The following is a 21,804-nucleotide window of genomic DNA, read 5'->3' on the forward strand; positions in this document are numbered from 1 at the left end:
TATGAGCTCAGTTCAGTTCTGAAGGCACTTCACTCAAAGTAATACACTTGCTTTGTGTGCATCCAGGAACAAAGATGGTCTTGGGTTTGGTTATGGTCTCTGACAAATACTTTAAATTCTGATGTTAATTCATGCTTTAAGGTTGAATCCAGCTGAAGGAGAAGAGCAATCAGCAATTGTTTTAAGAAGTTACCAGTAGAAAATATATTTAAAAAAAAAAAAAAAAAAAAGTGACAAAAAAAAGTCTTATAAGAAACAAATATCTAAATGTAGGCTTCAAGGGATGTAGAGTTCCAGTTCATCAAGCTTCATTTGGTATCTCTCAAGCATACCTCAAAAATATTATTATATTCAGATACTGTGCATTGGCTGCAACTGAGGGAATGATTTCCTCTCAAACTCATGTAATCCAATTCCCATTAAATCTCCTTAAAACATTTATGTACAGGCTTAATGCTATTTTTTTTTAAAAGAAATAGATTAATAGTTGTATCTTTTCTTCTATAGCAGGACTGTGTCCGTTGTGATATTTATTCCTTTCTGACTGGCACCTCTACTACGTCATTACAGTCATAGCTGTGGTTTTGTATGCAGTCTCTCTTTTTATATTGCCACTGAATTTCTGTGAGAATTTATACAAGTGATTCATAATTTTTGGCTAGGTAGTTACCTGGATTTACCAGAAAGCTGAAGTCAGAGGTCTGAATAATAATCATTTATAAATATGTTTATTGTTGTTACTATTTTGAAGAAGAAGTAAAAAGCTTGTGATAGAATAAGTATCGTATTGGAAGAGGAAGGAAGAAATAAAAGTACTTTGTACTGTATTGTTTCATTCACAGTATTTGCATTCTTAGAAGCCTTCCCATGCTGTAAATGCAGTCCAAGTGTTCATCTTCCTTCAAAATCCAAGAATCTGTGGTGAGAATAAAATAAGACGGATGCCCATGAAAGGGCAGCAGAGACTAGATAATGTTGTCTTTACACTGGCCCATGCATATTGAGCCCTTTAAATTTCTTGGGTCCTTTGCATAGGAATTACTTGGGCAGTGTTGAGAGTGTGCAGATGGTGTCAGTAGGGGAAAGGAGCTGGGTGCAGTAGAAGGCATCTGTGATTACTCAAGCTGATTGTAATGTAAGCTGGTTACTAGAGCTTTTCCCAAAACTGCAGTATCGAGTTTTGAGAGAATCTGGTTATTGCGGGGATCCTTTCAGGAGGAAGAAGTGGAGCTTCTTCACAGCTTCCATGCAGTTTAGATGAGTATTTTCCATTAGATATTTCTCTAGAGAAATTAGACAAAATGGATAACTCATGTTTTTTATACACCTTATAAACCTGCACATCAAAAACTATTACTTTTTGAAGCAAGATGGTCCCTGGAGAGGGACAACTTTTTAAGTACATTCTACCGGGCAGATCATGAAATCTATTTTGCAGTTAAACATCTGCTTGCATGCCCTTTTATCAAGGTTGCTACTGCAGTTAAACAGCAGGGGCTTGTGCTGCCTGCAGGAGGCCGCCTCCTGAGATGGCCGCCCTCTGCCCAGCACTGCCGCAGGTGGTCTGCCTGGTGCCTAAAAGCCTGCCCTGGCATCACTGCCTTCCTGCCATGGCACAGGAGTGCAGAGGTGTTGGGTGGTGGTGTCTGAATGCCTGTTGAATCTTCAAGTGAAATGCTGTACTGGCATTTGGGGTGTCGTTGTTCCATAGGTATCCCATCTAATAGGTGCTGCTGCTGAACTGCAGAGAACCTGGCGAAACTTACCTGCTTTAATACATATTTTTAACGATATCTTTGATGTCTTTTAGCTTTTTTTTTTTGTTTGGAAATGCTTTATCCTCCATTCATGCTCTGTTGAATTTATCAATGCCCTAAAGTACTTCAAAGCTAACATTTGTTGTCTATTTTCATGTGTTTATTTCTTGTTCTTAAAACCTTGGATATTTTGCATCGTGTTTATTAGCATTGTTAATACTGTGCATCTGAATGACAACTGAAGAAAGCTTTATAGCATTCTTAGGAATGCTCTGGAAATAAACCCTGTGGTTCTGTTACTGTGCTTTCTTTAATTTATAGTTTTTAATTGTCCTGAGACACTACTGTACACAACAATTTGCCTTTTTATTTTGTCAGTTGTTCGTGGTCTGTCTCTTTTGCGGTGTTTAATGTATACATAATTCAGAATCACCAAAGAATTTCTTTGATGTGAACTTTTTTACAAATTCTACACTTATCAGTATGGTTTTTGTGCTTATATTTATGAAGGTTTTCTTTTTTCTGAGTGACATATCTAGCTGAGAAACTATGTGAAGATATGTTTTTAATCAAAAGAGCTAAAACTTTTATAGTTAGAATCATACATGTTAGAAATAATGTGTTTCTTCAGTTACATACAGTGCTTTTCTATTTTGTCATTATTTTTAGATGATTTATATGACTATAAGGTACAAATTGTTGTTTGCATACAGAAACTTAAATATTGTGCTGTTAAAATGCTTTGGATCATTTTTGGAAGATTTTCATCTTTTATTTATCATCCAATTCAAAACATTTCAGTGTAAGGAAACAAAAAGTGTTAGATAGGAATGACATAGAGCCAAGCTTTCAAGTATTGTTTGTTTACAAGGAATGGGTATAGCTTATAACTTTTCATGACTCATTCTTTCTGTGAGGATGGGAAAAATAAGCCCAGTAGCTCTCCTCTGCATTGAAGCCTTGTTGACTTTTTAGAGCCAGAGGCTTGGAGTAGGTAATGCAAGATTTTGTTTTGATACTTCATTTAGCTAGCGGTATGGTAAGTTGAACAGATATACCACTGGCTATATCACAGAATAGAAAAATTCACACTTTTATGAGTGTAGTTCAACTAAACTTGAATCTACTTTTCTCAGTAAGGTTATTTTCAACATTGATGCAGATAAACTAATGTTCAATATGTGTGCATGCGTATATTGTTATTTGTTGTTTTTTATTAATGTGTGAATTTTGTGGGAAATTAGGTTTAGTTTTCTTCCACTAGCTCTAGATACTCTTTTGAGTTTTAATTTAACAATAAAGAGCTATTTACTAGAACAAATAATTTAGTATGTGAGATAAAACCATTTTCTAATGCTGATTAGTAGAAGGATTTGTCATAGTGCATGAATGCAATAATAGATGGGCATGAGATGCAAAATAAAAAAATGAAGATAATAAATGAACTGCTGATATATGCATAAGAACATATGTTATTATTATACATCAGCAACCTCTAATTGCTATGGGAGTGTAACAGCTTGAATCAAGAGTACAATATGAGCCAAAAATAAACAATTCTTTGTTGATTCCCTAAAAATAGCGTTTAAAAAACAAACAAACAAACAAAGAAATATACAAGGTCCAGGTTCCACCAAAGATCCAATGTAACTTTCAGTTACAGCTATGACGTTTTGGATGTGTTAGGCACTGTGCTGGCATCATCATCTTGCCTAAAGCGTAGGTCCAAGGATGATAATTAGTTACGGAGTATTTTACTTCTTTCCTGCAGAAATGTTCAAAGCTTGTGACAATGTAACTTTTTAAGGGGAGTGGGAAGCCTTCCATTTTAGAGCAGTACTGTTAGTTTCAGTGTAAGACAATGTTAAATATGAAAAAAAATTATCAACAACCACTCTTCTTTATGTTCCAGATGGAATATTTTGTAATATTTAATGCACATTCACTCTTTTTCTTCCCTGCATATTAGTTTATTAACAAAATGTTAAATCTCAGAGCAAAGCAATTATTCCATCTCATATTGCTGTTTTGCTCCATCTTATTATAGTTGATCAGTCTTTCACTTCCCATTAGTAGCACTGCAGATACTACTGTTGCATAAACAAACTGTAGAAGGAAAAGTGATATTTAGACAGGAAAACAACTGGGCTTCACTGAATGCTGGGCATTTGCCTGAATAAAGTCCATTCCAATGAATGTCGTCAAATGGAAAGGAAAAATGATATTTTTTACACTGTATTTGAAAGTTTTATAAAATTTGGAGTGAATCAGGAAAAGTGAGAACTCCAGAAGACTTACAGAACAAAGGCAGTGTAATGTTGCTCTGATACAGTGCGAGTAACTGTATGGTGTTTCCAGCGGGAAGGAAGGGAGCAGGACAGTATATATTTGTATAGGACTATTTCTCTTCTTTCTGTATTTTGGTAACATGGACTTAAGAGGCTGAGATGAGATTTTCAGAGCCAGCACTGATCTCCCACTGATGCATTCAGCAGGGAAGATAGGGTGATTATCTTTAGAGAAGAGGATTGGGGCCTTATTTGGATATTACAAATTCTGAATGAGATAGCTTGACAAAATCCTATGGGATGGCTTAAGGCAGAATTAGTATCCTGGCTGTGCTAAGGAATAAAATTTAGTGCTAATCAAAGGCCAGATATTTGTTTTGGGTTTAGACTAAACTGCCTGAAACAAATAGGTACCTATAAAAGCTTACTGTCACGAAGATGTAAATCACAAATTTCTCAGATGAGAAATTTACTTTTGTTGAGGGGCGGGGGGAGGGAAAAGAGCAGTTTGAAGTACAAGAAGTGGTGATATGCTTTTGTTATCGTGGCCTGGATGGTTCTGAACTGTATTCGTAACTACCCTGTATTTACTTTCTTCGTGCAGTAAAAGCTTTGCTTCATCACTGCACTTTGCTGCTTCTAGTAAGATCCTACAGTGTTAATCAAAATGAAGTTGGCCCCGCACAAGATTGACCCAAATGCTTCCTATGTTAGCAAAGTACAGTGACTGCATGTGATGCTGTGTCTTTTCATCATTTCTTGTATATGCTGTGTTTATGTGTGTGTGTTTTTTTTAATTCAGTGAGCAGTTGTAATTTCCTACTGCAACCACTTTTCTATGTATGTCAGCAAATGCAAATATTGCTATGCATTGAAAATATTTCCTTCAGTCTGCAAAACAAGGATGGCAAAGAAGTAAGTCCACAAGAACAACTGAGTCCTGCATTTGAGTTGAAGGCAAGCAGGTATTAATTTCCTAATTTTCTGACACGCTTAGATCTTTGACAGTCTCTGATCTGCCTATATGGCCCGACAAGGTTTGCTGGCATTGCTTAAGAAAATTCTGCCCAACAACCGCACGCTTTTCTTTCTGTCATCTAGACTTCCAAAGTCAGCTATTTATTTTGATGATTTTGTCATTAGTTGTTCCTTGTAATAATTCCTGTGTGTTATTTGTTGTTTGATATTAGCACATATTTCATTTCCAATGAATATCTCTCTTTGGAAAACAGAAGAGGGAAGCTATGCTGAGAAGAAACTGTTCAGGCTGGTTTTTACAAGAAAAATTTGCATGTGATTTGTAAGTGGCTGAGCCTGGACTGTTGCATGGAACTGATATTTATGAGAGGATAAGCATTGAATAAACCTTAAAAAGAGACGATATAAGCTTTTTTAAAACATATTATCATTGTATAAGTTATATACTTCTTTGTTTTGAACTTTCCTATGAATGAAATTATCTTTTTCCTGTGCTGTTACACCTGTGGCCTTTTCAGGATGCATGGTTGCAGGGTCTGAAGGACAGACTCTGTTTCCATGTTCTCATAGGGATGCGAAGACATACGTGCTGCTTAGAGTAAGGTCTCTTATTGTTACTAGCTGCAGAGGGCTGTTATGCTTACTGTGTTAAAATATTCATCTTCTAGAGCATAGCAAAATGATTTGTCATCTTCAAAATGGCTCAGAAAAAAAAATTGTAGTTGGTTGTACTCCTGTTACTTAAACTGGAAAGGATTTGCTGCAAGGACTTCTGCAGTAGGCAACCACCTCTTCATAAAGGCTATCTGGTTTTCAGGAATTATTTGTTGTGACCTCTGTGAATAAGACACAGAGATAAATACCAGAGGAAAGAACAGATAAATCTTTGGGAGAACGTTTGCATCAAGGTTATTATTATAAATCTTAAAGTGACATAAATGATATAAAAGCATAAATAATTCAAGTTTATAACCTGCATGAGCTCAGTGTCTGACTCAAAATAATTTTCAGCAGCACTCAGAAATCTAGAAATACATAGGCATGGTACAGTCTGTTCTCTCTTTCTCTTTTTTTTTTTTTTTTTTTTTTTTTTTTTTTTTTTTTGTATTCAATCAGTGTGTTTGAACACAAGGATATAATAGGGAAGTCTACCTTGGGAATATACATTAATAAATTTGGTGAAATTGTGCAATATATAAATTGTGATTTGCCTTGATGATTAGAGCTCTCTCTTTTTCTCCATATTACCATCTTATCATTTATTTTGTGGTACTAATGTTTTTACAGTACTGACTGATTAGTTACTTCTACTTCTCTGCTACATCAGAAAATAGCAGAAATCTCTGCTGGCAAGCTAAGCTTTCATAGTAATAACAAAAGGAATAAATAATTATTATTTTCAGAGGAGCAGAACATTTTGCTTCTGTTGCCATGTACCTGGCTAAGTCCAACCATTATTATCCCTGCTTAACTTTACAAAACGTAAGCTTTGCCCTTCCTGGACTGGTGAATGGCATCCCTAACATTAAGTCTCCATCCTGAGATTAGATTGTAGCCTTGCTTTCACTGCTTCTCACTGCTTGGTCTTGGAGTTCTTAGCTGAGATTTTGCAAGTGGCAACAGATCAGTAGGTTTGTATTGCAGAGTTTTTCTTGATGGCCAGTAGCAGGAAATCCAAGTGTGTTGAGATGACTCTATCTCAAGGATCTTTGGAAAAATGAAAACAAACTGATATCAGAAAAAATACTGAAAATAAGAGAGTAAGTGGGTGGGGGTGACGACAGCATATAATTGCTATATGGTTTTTTAAAATTCTTGACTACGTTACATAGCATATAATAGGTACAGTATGATAAAAGTGCAGTGCTACATGTGGAAAAAAAAATGTCTATTTCAGTCATTACATTGTTAACACACGTCATATTGATGGCAAGATTTTTTTTTTTTTTTTGCTTAGTGTTTCATGTGATGTCAGGCAACACTACATATAACTATCTTGTGTGTTATTTTTCCTCCAATTTTTAATTTACAGAGCTTTCCAAGTATTCTTCATCTATATTTCATGCTTTGAGTAGGTTCAATATTTTTAAGTATGACAAAGTTCAAGTAAACCTGAAAGTAGAAAAAGTCACAAAAACGTGTTGCTATTTGCTGACCAAAGGAGGTGGCAGCTGTTTTTTCAGAAGCTGTATAATGCTAACATTTGAACTGAACCAGATGCATATCTGAGAAAATTATCTGTCAAATATTAAATGCTATTCAGAACAGGCACTGTATGATGTGTTAGATCTCTTTTCTGTCAAAAAGTAAATAATGTGGGAGTGTTCTGGTCAGGTTTGAAAATGAGAATCTTTACTGACCTGTACATAATTTTATCCTCAGCTGTATCTCTTTCCAGTGTTAGGAACACTGGAATGGTTATGAAAGCTGTGTGACAGAATGTAACAAATAATGAGTTCTGCAAATTTACTTAATGACTGTTTACACAAAATTGGAAAGTACATTTTGTTGCACTTAGTGGAAAAGATCTTGCACAATGGAACTCTCAGAAGTCTGATGAGAACTTTGTCTGGCTTTGTGTAGCTGAAAAGATGATGATCATAACTGCTGCAGGCTCAGAGCATGTCTAAGTGATGAAACCTGAACGTTTCCCAAAGCCTATGGCATTAATTGAAACGGAGAAGGCAGAAGATATTCCTCTCCATATGTTTCCATATTTTTTGCAGCTGCCTATTAAACTAGTAGTGCTCTTTACCAAGAATTTTGATCTATTTGATCTGCATTTTTTTTTGTTGCTGTAGTCCAATCACAGCATGTTATTTGAGTTGTACAAAAAGAGAGATGTTGTAGGGAGAATGGTCCCCTCAGATTCTCCATTAAAAAATAGCCAGTGAAAGTGTTGCAGTGAGCACTTGCATCATGTAAGAATGATGCCAAGAGAAGAGTGAGCCTTATGGCTGTCTGGTAGCTCCAGGCAAAGTGGCAATCGTTATCTTTTGAGCTCAATATGCCAACGTTTAATTGTGTTCATGTCATCCTTATTTGTGCAGTCGTGTTCAATCTTGTATTCTTTGCATCATCCCAATGATTTCCAGTCTTTAAGATTGTACATTTTCAGGTGACAGTAAGGAAAGGCAAATGAACCACTCTCGCTTCCAAAAAGTGCTGTGGAAAACCTACAAAATCAACATGAAGCACAATGTGATTTTTTTTTTCCACAGAAGCGTGAGAATTGTATACATATTTAAAACACAAGTACAGGGCAAAGACGAGCAGAAAGACCATCTTCTGCACTGTGGGGTTCTGATGTGTCTCCTGTAGTACCAACATTTAGGGGGAGCAAGAGATCTCATCTATGTCAGCTGCTTGCTATCATGAACGATGCATGAACCATGAAGTACAGCATATGAGATGCTGTGCTTGCATCTTGCTAGGCACACGCAGGTGTTTGTGAAGGGTTGGCAGTTAACTACTGGAGCCACTGTTGCCAAAAGGTTTGTTGTGTTGCTGAGGAGTACAGGATACAATATACTATGGCAAAATTAGTAGACTTCATGAATTACCTGTGGGAAGTTCTTAAACATTCTGCTGCTCTGCAAAGAGGCATGATACCACGGCTTCAGAGTAGTTCTGTCAGTGTAACAGAGCAGGTTCAGGCTTTCTGTACAAAGGAGAGAACCAGGAGTAGTATGAGTCTCGTGCTTGAGAAGCATGCCTTTGTTTTCTGGTTGGTTTGCTGTCACCACATTATACACATACAGTAAATTTTTAGCCCAAATGACAAAAGCAAAAAAGAGCATGGGAACTTGCAAAGATCTTGCAGCATCTTCCTCCTCAAAGTCTTTGAGTCCTACATCATGAGAGATATACTTTGCCTGAGTTTGGCAAAACAAGAAAATGCTTGCTTTCTGGATAATTAGCCCTAATGACTTCGAACTACTTTGACAAACAGCAGTAATATTGTTAAGATGCTGTGGCAGAAAACATATCCTCTGCTCTCCATCAGATAAATGTCTGCACAGGTTGCTTTCTGCAAGTAATATTTCAAAGAAAGACAGGCTGCTGTTTTCTGGCCACTCTTTCCCTTTCAGCTGATGCTTTGTTTCTCCTTATTCTCTTGCTTTCTGGTAAGAGTCTCAGGATTGTCAGTGTTGGGAAGGACTTCTAGAGATCATTGAGTCCAACCCTCTTCCCCCCACTGGACAGCCTTTCCATTGCTCCATCACTCTGACAGTGAAGTTCTTCCTTCTGTTAGTATAGAACTTCCTGTCTTCCAGTTTCTGCCCATCATCCCTTTTATTGTTGCTCACCAGTGAAAAGAATCTGCCCCCATCGACTTGACTCCCACACATTAGATATTTATAAACAGTTCATTTCACATTAAATTGACTACTGTATCCAAAAGCTTTTAGTTCCAGTTCAGGTTGGATCCTGCACTGTATGAACATTGTTCAAGTCAAGCTTTTGATGAAATTCCTTCTTGCATCCTTTTATTTTTATATCTGCACATAAGAGTTATGCTCGTGTATATACCTTACTATTGTAGGGTAGGCTTATGGAAGAGTTGAGGAAAATCGAGAGGAACAAGTGTAAGGTAACTGTGGGTCAGCTATCCTCACACAAAAACTTCCCAGACATCATTTCTGTCACTGCTTTCAGCATTGTGGGAACTGCAATGCAATTGCAGTGGTTGGGGCTGCTGTCATTCTCATTATGATAAATTCACATCTGGACCTGACCATAGCTAAGAAGTAAATGTGGGCACATCATATTTGGTTATTATAATTTTAATGTGAGCTGAAGCCTTCTTTTGTCCATTAGCCATTTTAGATTTGAAGTTCAGGGTGTTTGAGTGTAAGATTTAACATTCTGTCACTTTTATTTGGCAATTGCTGAAAAAAATGTTATTTTTGTAGTTCAGAGTGAGTTTTTTCTTTTTTTTTTTTCCTCTTGTTTTTCTTTTTTCTGGTAGGCTTCATTCAGATCTAAGTAAGTATAAAATCACATACGCAAAAGTAACAGTGAATTTAGCTACTTTGTGTATGTGTCTGTCCAGAATATACTCAAACTCATAACACATTGTAGTACCCAATATTTGTAAAAGTCACAGGAATTAATGATCCTATCCTGGTTCATTCATCAGGAAAGGAAAAATTATAGAGCCATTTTAAATCTCCCTTATAGTAGTAAAAGAAAAAAAAAAAGAGAAAAAAAAGAGCCCTTTACAGAACAACAATCCTTAAAAAGGGGGCTGGGGAGTGCTCTCTCTGTAACTGGCATTGCTGTGAAGGGTCACTGGGTAGAAGTCAGTGGGATGTGTTGGACCCTTGCCTGCTGTGTGTTGCAATACTTGATGTACTTTGAAACTCCAAAGAGAAGGATGTTGACTAGGTGGCACAGTTCTTTGAGGATCATTCTGTTTCTGCAGAATTTGGGGCTTGATTTTTTTCTATACATGTCCAGTTCCACTCAAGGGTGGAATGTGCAATTGCAATGCCCTAACTCTCTTACCTACAGGCAGGCAGTCTGTCTATATTACCTCTGTTACCTCCAGCTGTTTCTGAAGCGTTTTAAAAATGCTAATTATTTCTCAGCTAACTTTGTATGCTTTTTAAATTCTGGTATATTCCTCTTCTGAAAGAATTTCAGAACATAATCCTTCAGATGATGTTCATTCTTTTGGGTGCCATCATGATAACTAACTCAAAACTAAAGGGAATGTCCTTGTTCTCTCTCTCCCTCTTTCTTTTTAAAAGTTTCTATTCTAGCTTAGAAAAAGTCCTAAACTGAAACTACAAATAATCAGAACAAGATGAAATGCGATCCAGGCAAGAGTTAAAGGGATCTAGCATCAGAGATTGTTATTTTTGGGTACATTGAAGCTTATCTGAAATTAAAGTCGGGTTGTATCAATCCATGGCAAGCTCAGTACAGCTAATATCTACATGAATGTGAAATAACATATGAATCACTGGAATAAATGGTCATGAAGTTTGTACTCAGACGTTTTGTCTTGCTTTGTAAATACCAAATAGATGCAACTCAAATTAATCATCTTTTTGAGTTTAAAGACTTGAAGGGCATTAGCAACATTCTGAAATTTAGTGCTTTATATAAACACAGTGGGGCCGAGAGCGGTAGGAAAAAATCAAAACATTCAAAGGCATGCAACTAGGTAATTCAATAACCCTCACATGTAGAGGCATTTCACACAGTGGGACTTTAACTTTATGTGCAGGCTGGCTGTATGCTGGGAGGCAGTTCCCCCACCCCAGCCCAACTCCATTTACATGCATAGCTGGCCTGGTAGGTGTAAAAATAGACAGGCAGTGCCTGAATTGGAAATGGTCACCGACTGCTGCCTGCAGTTGCTGGGGTTTCGGGTTCTCTGTGGCACAGGACGGCGGGCAGAAGGGGTTGGGGTGCTGAGCACAGGCGCACCCACTGCAGTCCCACTTGGAGGGGTCACCAGGAGAACTGCAATGGGCAATGCACCCGTTTGCCACGCATGTCACTCGGACAAGGGCATGAGGACGCCAGGGAACATGCAGGACTTGGATAGAATCCCTGACTATTATGGATGCAACTGCGAAGAAAGTAAAGAACCTGAAGCCCGCGTAAGTCTTGCCTGAAGTAAACAGGAGTCGAAGGGGAAAATTATGCATGCCAGGTTTGAAAAAGGAATTGTTTGCTCAGCTTGCATCTTGCTCGATATCTTGCAGTATTCAGTCTGCAAGACGTATTTATGTTCAAGTTCTATTTTGTTGCAGTGACTAACTGTGATTAATAAGTAGCTGTTGCTAAGCTGTGCAGTAGCTGAGAAGTACTGTCAACTACCCAAAGGTTTAGGTATGTGGAGAGAACACCACTAGTGAAGCAAGTCCTGCAAATGAATGGATGTAATCAGCTATCCTAGTTTAATGTGACTACCGTAAATGATCCTACACTGTTTGTTCTCAGAACAGAAGTCGGGATCTGTCTGGCTTTTTTTTTGTTTTTTTGTTTTTTTTTTTTTAATTTTAAAACTGTTTTCTCCAGTACATGATGTTACTTTGTGTGTTTGCAGCAGAGGATGTCTTTATGTAGAGTAGTGCGGCAGTGAACAGGAGGCAGGCATGCAAAGTAGGGTACATTGACAACTCTTTGCAAGGCTGAGAGGATATTTTATAGTATTGATAGCAAATTAAGTGCCTTTGTTTTCCATTGTTTTCCCCTCTATTTGACAAATTTATTTTTAAAATGGTTATTTTCATGAAAATCAACAAAAGGGCTTAACATCAAAAATTCTAGCAGAACAAGATCAGAAAACCATACAAACTGATGCATTCAAATTTTATGTTGTCCCATATTGATCTACAGTAAAATTGTTCTCGTCTTTTAGCTTTGCATTTGCATGGCTTACTGCAGTGCATAATAGAAACTATAGTTCAGAGGAGCAGCAGAGCTAAGAAGGGAAGAGGAGACTGGAGGTGCTCTCAGCAGCAGCTCACAGGAAGTTCTGACTGTCCCAGAAGAACATATGCTTGATATTGTCTTGATTTTCTGGTAGGAAAAAAAAAAAAAAAATTTACTGAAATTTTTCTGACCAGTTCTGCTTTTTTAGCTGACCACACAGTTGGATCAATTCTTCAGTAATAAAACTTAGTTCAACTTAAATGATAAAATCAAGCTATTTCTTTGAGCTTTCAGGCAGCTTTTTTCTCTTACCAAGCAGTTTTTGTTTAATTAAGAAATAAGCTCCAGTATTTGTGATGGGAAACAGCAGTAAGGAAGAAAAGCAGTGAAAGCACAGAGCTTCCTGGCATGGCCGGAGATGGAGGGAGGATGTCTATTTTATTTTGCTTTGAACAGACAGTATAATATTTCCCTTATGCTGAGGCTGTTAGGCAATGTATGGAGGTTCCCTGTGGTAAGAAAAACTCAAATAAGCAAACTCTGCAGCAGTTCCCCCTGCTTGAATTTACAGTCCCAGAGCTGCTCTTCTGCATAAGGTATGGCCTGTGAGGAGGCAGGAGCAAACCAAGTCCAGCAGCATGTGATTTTAACCTCGATTATTTTTTTAGATACTTCCTTAGTTCAGCCTTCAGAGCTTTTCATAGCAGGCAGAGATCAGGCATTTTGATAATCGGTTTGATAGGTGTGTCATTGTAAGATCCTGGCTTTGGATCTTTGGTTTACCTGTGGTAGTTCAGATGCTACAGTCCTTTGAAGACTTCAAAGGAATATAGCCTGCCTTATTTCCCTAGGAAGAATGTAGTTCATTATTATATTTATTTTTATGATTCCTTATAGAAAAATTTAAAAATATATATCTGTAGATTAGAAATGTCAGTCATGTTTTGTCCTGAAGGGAGAAGTTGTACATTGTTTTCTCTCAAACAGGAATATAGCATCCAGCATAATACCTGTTAGCTCAAGGCTTCCTGTGCCTCTGTACGGCTGTGGCTGTGCTTGCTGTCTTAAGGGTACCTGAGAAGGGATGCTATATCAAGCTAAGTGTGACGACTCTATGAATCTTCTACCAGATATGAAGTATTGAATAATTTACCTGACACTTGGTGAATTCATGTGGCAATATTGCTGTTCATGATCTAATCTTTCTAAGCCAAAATCAAATACAGTCTGCTGCTTTGGACCCATCTTGTTGAAGAAATCAGGAGTATGTTTGTACGACTCTCTTGAGTTGTCTACATAATGCAAAATAACTCTCTTAAATGGGGAGATAGATGCTGTTCTGAGTTCACCTTTGAAGTAAAAGCAGGATTTCAAAGCAAACAAAAATCCAAACTACTTTCACAATCATACATTGCAGATTTTTTTTTTTTTTTTTTTTTTTTTTTTAATGTGCTGCTACCAGGAGATCTCAGGTGGCTGAACACTGTGGTTCATGTGGTTCATCGCATTTGCTGTGCATTGATTTCCCTCCTTGATGTTTAACTACCTTCTTATTTGCTCTTGAAATTATATTTGCTCTTGGAAGGCTCAGGTGCCCCCAGCAGAGATTCTTGCTTTGCAGGCAAAGCCATGGTGATGTGGGCTTTGGCATCATGACGCAGGGCAGCAGGACACTTGGTGTAGGGAGCTGGTTGCAATGCAGCAACACTGAGAAGTGATGAACTGGTAGGCTGTTTCCAAAATCTGGGAAGTATCTGTGACTGGAGGGTGTGGGGCTCATGATCCAGATTGTTCTGCTACACCCATTACTACAGCATGTGGAATTGGAGCCAGAAAGTTTTAAATAGGAAGAGGAAATTGCAAGTTTCCAAAGTGGGGGTTTTACAGGTGGTGGAAAATACAGCCGAAGAGCCATTCATTCAGGTGAAGTTAGATAAAATTTGTTCTTTTGTCTGATGACCAGAGCAGAATTATTTGGAATTAAGCCCCAAGTTTACAGAGGTTTTGTTTCCATGGTAGTGTTATGCAGGGAATTAAGGGGAAGCGCTGACTGGTTAACATTGTAACCACTGCATACACATCAAGTGTCATGCTTAAGGAGAAGGATTTTGTCTGCTTTGAATGTGCTTCAGGTGTAACTCCTTGCCAGCTGGGAATAAGCTAATGTCAAGAGACAAAAGGAAATTATCTGTGCTGGGTACTGGGCTACTTGTGCATGAATCCTAAAAAAAAATCTACTAAATGAAACTTTTCTTCTTCTTATCCCACAAAAGATGGAGTTATAAATAATTCAGTTACTGCTTCACATTCTGCTTTATCTTACTTTACAGGAAGGTGTTTAAGATGAGTCTTGCTGTCAGAACTGGCTTTCAATTAGAAACTGCTGCCTTTCAGTAACACCCATTTTGTTTGCATCTATTTTAGTCCATCTCGGTGGAACATGAAATCATTTTTTTCTGTTTATGGTGCCAGTAAATTTGAATCAATTGGCAATCGGTTAATGGTGTTTAGGTAAGTAAAGCTGTCTGATCTGTCTGATTCATTAGCACTGATAGTGTTAGCATGTTTCTCTTAATAGAAAATATCCCTTCAGAGACAAGATCAGATAGAAAAGGATGAAAAATTAATGACAGAATTCTTCATCAACTATCTGTCATAAACTTCATTCATAGGCTGGATTTTGCTTAGGTGTCTTTGGAATGGCATGCTAATTGTTTCTAAAGGTGTTCTCACATTATTACCATTATTTCTCCATGTAGGGCCATCGTTAGTAATGGAAACTTGACACAGAAATCATGTCGATGCCTGCCAACTTCCGAAGGGGTTCCAAATATCCCCAAATCTCAATATGTGGTGCCCAGATGATCCAGTGTACTACTGCTTCCTTTAGTATTATTCTGTTCCTTTAGTGGGAATCTTGGTTCCATACCAGAATTGAAGAGACTTCAGTGAATGGAAGTGTCACACAGGAGAAAGGAGACTGATCTTGTGGTTCAGTTGAATATTCTGTGAATCCTTTCTGTTTCAGTAAATGATAAAATTAGACTTCCACTCAAATTTCAGTTCAGGAAACTTTCCCAGTAAACAAAAGGATTATCTATTTCTACTCTTAGAGTAGAATGGAAGTCGTAGTAAAAGATAGGAAGATTTTTCTAGTTTTTAGGATCACTTATACTATGGTAAAAACTTTTATTTTTTAAACCCATCTTTTATTAATTTGCAGGGGTTTTTGTTTTTCTTTTCTTTCCTTTTTTGAATCTAGACTGTGTTTCTGTTTACGTTCATCCTGATCACTGTAAATTTGACTTGCACGCTTTGTTTCCAAGCTGGGACTTACCCCAAATTTTATTTATGTATTTATTTTTTAAGGGTGTGAATAGCCCAGTGGGATATCAGGGGTTACATACGTCTGAAGCTCAGCTAGTACTGGTGTGTTGTTCTGGATTAAGCCTCCTTTATTGATGTGGCTTTATACTTTAACATCAGTATGGATTAAAATAACATTGTTTCAAATACAGAATCAAGAAGGAAACTGCAGCTGAAAAAAGGCTTCTACAGGGTTCTTTTTCATAGAAAGCTATGCAGTTTTGCCTCTGTTCTCACAGATCCTTCATTGACATAGAAAAAGTCAGCTGGCAGTATGTCCAGTATGTCTAGTTAATGAACGTAGTGGGAGGACTCCTACAGCTGTCTGTGGCAGCTAAGTATCATAAAGGTTTTATAGAGGACATTTGTTTCTTGGCTCAAAGAAGGGTTGATTTCACATTAGTTTTCTCTTCCTCTTTTGCTGCTGTTGTTGCTAATCTTGGCCCAAAGTCAAGAAAACAGTTATGTATATATCCATCCTTTGGTGATGAACACTATTAATTTGAGATCTATTTGGTCCAAAGATGTGGTAAAAATTCAGCAAATGCTGATTTGCTGAACACAGTCACTTATTCTTTCCATGGTTAAAAATAAGTCCAAACTGATTAAATATTTGTACATTACACTGGAAAGAAAAGAATGTCTGGAAAATGTATGATCTGCAAATACTGGAATTTCTAAAAGGAGTTTTAAAAACTGTTCAGCTGTCACAGAATAACAACCAGCACAAATAATTGGGATTTTTCCCATCATTATGGGAATAATGGCATTGCAATACAGCTGTAGTTTTATAATGAGCATATACTGTGGAGGTGAGCAGGGAGGCGCTTGTTTCCCTGTACTCAGCTCTGGAGAGGCTGCAGATTGAGTACTGTGTTCAGTTTTGGGCCCATCACTGCAAGAAAAGCATTGAGGTCCTGGAATGTGTCCAGAGAATGGCTCACTCAACAAAGCTGGTGAGGGGTCTGGAGTACAGATCTTATGAGGAGCAGCTGAGGGAGCTGGGATTGTTCAGTCAGCAGAAGAGGAGGCTCAGGGGGAGACCTTATTGCTCTTTACAACTGCCTGAAAGGAGCTGTGATGAGGTGGGGGGTCAGCCTCTCCTCCCATGAAACTAGAGATAGGATGAGAGGGAATGGCCCCAAATTGTGCCAGGAGAGGTTCAGGTAGGATGTTAGGAAAAATTTCTTCTCAGAAAGAGTGGTGAGGCACTGGAACAGGCTGCCCAGGGAGGTGACCGAGTCATTGTTACTGGAGATGTTCAAGAAAAGGTGGTTTATTAATAAATTCTGCACAACTAAAACAGGTGCAGCAGATATGATTCATTCTACTATGAACCAGCATGAAGCTGGTTTTCACCAGGAAATCTACTCTGTTTGCTTAAATGGGGAAAACTGAATGTTGGAAATCATTTTTGAAATCAAAATAAGAAAATAGCACGTTGTCCATCCATCTTCCATCATGTCTTCCTGTAAAATAACAAAAGGAAAACATATGCAAAGGAAGTGGATTTGAAAATAAAGTACTGGTATATTCTTTCTTTTCTTTCAAGTAATAAATGTTACTTTATTAAAAGCTGGGGAAATTGCCACAGAATCACAGGGATTAGAAGGGACCTTGAAAGTTCATTTAGTCCAATCCCCTTGCTGGAGGAGGAACACGTAGATCAGGTCACACAGGAACGTGTCCTGACAGATTTTGGATGTCTCCAGAGAAGGAGATCCTACAACCTCTCTGGGCAGCCTGTTGTAGTGTTCTGTCACCCATGTTTTGATTAGGGTTATCATATCATTAAGAACATTTACCAGTGCTAGATTACTGAATTTGTGCTATTTGTGCCATTTGGACAAGATTTAGCAAACAATTTAAAGTCTTTGCCCTCATGCAGGCATAGCTACTACTTAACTTAGGCTTATAGTTCACAAAATCATCATTATTCAATTGCTGTTCTTTGAAGATTGGCAGTGCATTCAGCGCAATATTAAATAAATAAAGAAAGAAACAAAATTAAAAAAAAATAAAATTCAGGGTGTAAAAGATAAAATATGAGCAACTGACAACATTTATAGAAAGCATTCCCTTAGAAAAACCATTCGTTTTCAAGTCCTACCTTTTACGTTTGGATTTTAGTGTGGAAAAAGTAACCATACTGGCAAAAGAAACATATGTGACAAATGAGTTGAGTAATGGTAACACCTCATCTGTGCTCCCTTGTAGAGTTGCACCCAATTAAATGATGTTTTGTTTGAGCAGATGATTGCTGAAATCAGAGAATAACCAAGCCAATTGGGATAAAATTTAGTGGTTGTCTCAAGGGTATGAGCAGAAATTGATACTGATAATAAAAAATAAATGAAATGTGTTTACACTGATGCCATTTTTTCTCTCTACATCTTTCAAGTACCGAATAACATCAAGAAGCCATGAAATTCTGAGTTTACATTATGCAAATTTCATTCTGTGTTGAGCTGAATTCTCAATCCCAGACGTTACCTGAATATATTAATATAAGTCACCAGTCAATTAAGAGCTGTTTAATGAGCATTTTACCAATTATAGAAGCAACTGTTGAACAAACCCTTCCTTACCACTCAGGATTTTGTGAGTAGCATCAACAGCCAGAAAAACCTGTAGACTAACCAATTCTGTCTTCATGCTGACTTCATGTAAAACAATAATACAGGGTTCAGTTTAACATGGAAGTTTTTATAACTACTAGTGACTTGACTTTCTTGATGTATATAATGCATATCAGTTAGTAGGTTTTGCTTACTTGCTGGTCAGGACCAGCCTCTTCAAAAGTTTTGGTTGCATAAACATTCTCTGTAAATCCTAAGCACAGAGTCCCAGAGAGGCTGCTTGAGAAGTACATTTAAAAGGGTTATTAGTTTTTAGATAGAGACTTTAATGCATAGACAAATGTTACACAGAACAAATATGTTAAATTGAGGTGTAAAACATCTATTTCTTAACTATAGACTGGTTTTGACTTCTGTTTTTCCTGCAATTCAGTCAATAAACTCTAACAGGTGAAAATATTCAACAGATCTTACTGCTAGGTTTTATTTTCACAGAGAGGTATCTGGGGTTGTGGACCAAGAATAGGCTCATTCCTGTTATTTGGTGAAATTAGGTACAATTTTGCTGTAGAAATGATTTCAAACGAATATTTGGATGATTTAAATAATGTTACCATAAAAGCAGGCTTTCAGTTACTGAGAACAGAAGGCTCCTCTGGCTCAGTCTTTTCTTGTTGAGCGTGAAGCTGGTTTTCACCAGGAAATCTGAATGTGTTGAGAAATTCCAGGGAGTTGGATATATTGTATGACTTCAATACCACACATCACAATTTGTTTTTGCCATATGAGTACAGTGCCTTTGAAACAGGATGATGGTATGTGCTGTGAGTGATGGGGTCTGTTGAAACAGGAAAAGCAACCAGAGTGAGGACAGAGGATCTAAAAGGCAAGGTTTGTGACTATTGGAATAAAATACTAATTTCCAGATCTAATTTAATTACTAAGATTCTGTGAGTTGTGCACTTGAAATTTGAGCAAAATTCTGATATAGCATTTAGCATGAAATGTGGCCTCTCAGCCACTTCTTAAACATTGTTTAAACAATGTTTATTCTATCCTCTCACATATCTCACATTTTTATTATGCTAAATTTAATAACATATTTATCAGCTAGTCTGATAACCAGCTAATTAAAATCAGCACTTTTGCATTGTGCTATGAGTATACCTAAGGTTACAGTGACTATTTTCTACACAGTAGCTCATTTGTTTGTAGTACTAGGGAAATTTCTCACTTCTGTTTGGAATTGTTCATCCTCACTCAAAAGCTGAAGAAAAGCTAAGTTAAATGATAGTCGTCATAGACTCATAACACTTTCTTGCTACATGTGTGTGTAACGTGTTGTGGTGGTGGTGGTTGATTTTGTAACAATGTATGTTGACCTGGATTATGAGCAGTTTATTATATATATATGTAGAATAAATGGTACAGATTCAACCTTGGTTACTGTGAGAAGAAATTATGTTATGGAGCAGTCCAGTGTTAGACGCACAATTAACAATAGCCAAAAATTTCCATGGAACAGTTTAGAGATCTCAGAATAGTACATTAGAAAAAAGCTGCTGAATTCAGCCAGGTTATCACTTTGTCCTGTAGTATAAGGTACCAGCTAAGTATTCTTCAGCTCTTTGTATCTTGTTCTAATGGCATCTTAATAACGTTCTGATTAAATTGTGCAACTTAGTGAACCCCATGTAGACAGAAAGATTCCTATGTTTGAATGATGTGTCAAAGTGCCAGGAAAGATTTTGCAAATTAACATGTCAGCATTGGATGTGTCCAGACTTCCAGTCTCATGTTCTCATATTTGTCACCTACTTGCCATACTCTTTGGTAATCTCTTCTTTTCCTGCTTGATAGAGTGCTTGCTTTTGTATATGATCTACATATGATTGTACAACTTAAAAATGTGAGAGGTGTTTGCATAGGGAGAGATGGCGTGCTGTGTATGGTGCAGTGGATTCTGGCTTCATGTTGTTGTGAAGAAAGTATCTTTGCATGACATTTGGCTGACAGTTTTTCTACACCAGTCAACAAGCCAGCGAAAACCAGCGTGTCAGCTTCTGTGCCACAGAAATGCATTAAGAATTCAAGTAAAAATTCTGCAATTATGGAAAAAAGAAATGTCATGAGATTACTGTGTCAGCTGGAAAAATCCACAGATCCCAAATCATGGTTACCTAGCATGGTGAAACTACAGAAAACAGTTGCTATGGACTCCTAAGACAGTTCTCTTGAGATGGGTTTGAATTTGTGATGTGCCAAAGTGAGTAAACTGCTGAGAGCACAGTCCTGACAAAAATGACTTTAAAGACCTTGAAATAACAGGACAAAGGAGAAACTACTGATGACTTGCTGAAAAATCAGAGATGACAACCAAATCAGGAAAGCAAATAGATATACAGTTTCCAAGCTTTAAAACACAGTGCTGAACCTTTGAGTGTTCTCAGCTATCAGTACACACTGATATTTGTGCGTGAATTTGTATGTGAAGTGACTGAATTGGTGTTTGTGTTGTTTAGTTGTATTTTCCAGTTTGATTTAAATAAGATTTAAATAAGAGCACAATCTTTAGTAAGATCTGAATAAGAGCATTTTTGTGTGGAATAACATATTGCCCCAGATGACAGTGGTTAGTGATCAGAGATACTGTAGTAGAAACATTGTGCAAGAGAGGCTGTAAAAATACCAGGCTTGGTGAGCTTGCTTGCTTCCTCTCCATCTTGGCTTGATCAGTTGCTTTCTAGTATCTTTGTTAGTTCCTAAAATAAAAAAGAGAACAGGAGATGCTCTCTGTGATTTGATGTAATCTCTGTTGACCCTCTTGCTCCTGGCTGCTAAGTCTTAGTGATAATCCTGGCATGACTCCATGTAAGTGCATGCTGATCGTCTAGATAGTTGTCATGTGTGGTCACTTGTTTTGCTAATGCTTCACATGTGAGTCTGTAAGAAACTATTTTGAAATAGGAAAGGTGGACTATAAAGAGATGGGTACAATTCTATTCACCTAATGTGAGATCAGTACATGCTACAGTGATAAAGCATGTGTTTTGTTTTGTTTTGGTTTAGGGAAAAGAGATGATGTGCTCTAATATTTTCCAAGACATCTAAAGGGAACATTGAGGTCTCATGGTTTTCTACTGGGATTTTAGCTATTCTATTGCTCTTCTCTCCACAATTAAGCACTGTTATTTCAGAATGAGACCATACAAAGATGCTTCTGGAAAAGAAGTCTCTGTACAGGGAGTTAATCATGTATAGGTAATTCATAATAATTCTTCATGTTGACAAGAAGTATATATTCTGCATTTTAATTGATATTCAAGTGTATGTAATGAATCTTGCAATGATGTGCATTGCATTAATTTTTAGATGACAGAAGTATGCATCAAGAAAATGAGAGTCTATTTTGAAAATGCTGCTTGCATCGTCTTAGCCAGA

The 21,804-nt window shown here is 37.3% G+C and overlaps 1 protein-coding gene across 15 annotated transcripts in view; it reads left to right on the forward strand.

Moving 5' to 3' along the window:
* ANK2 (ankyrin 2) overlaps positions 1-21,804 on the forward strand; it is a 175,876-nt gene that overhangs the window by 16,149 nt on the left and 137,923 nt on the right. For 6 of the 15 annotated variants that reach the window (XM_052683272.1, XM_052683273.1, XM_052683276.1 and 3 more), the window contains exon 1: positions 11,423-11,640. The exons of 2 other annotated variants lie outside the window; for them this stretch is intronic. In XM_052683272.1, coding sequence (XP_052539232.1) covers positions 11,506-11,640 — 135 coding nt within the window. In that variant the 5' untranslated portion in view covers positions 11,423-11,505. Of the gene's footprint in view, positions 1-11,421; positions 11,641-21,804 lie in introns of those variants that run through there. 7 more of the 15 variants (XM_052683270.1, XM_052683283.1, XM_052683275.1 and 4 more) reach the window with 2 other exon arrangements.

The sequence above is a fragment of the Tympanuchus pallidicinctus genome, unplaced genomic scaffold (genome assembly GCF_026119805.1).
Source record: "Tympanuchus pallidicinctus isolate F22 unplaced genomic scaffold, pur_lepc_1.0 scaffold2, whole genome shotgun sequence".
In the NCBI taxonomy this organism is placed as follows: Eukaryota; Metazoa; Chordata; class Aves; order Galliformes; family Phasianidae; genus Tympanuchus; species Tympanuchus pallidicinctus.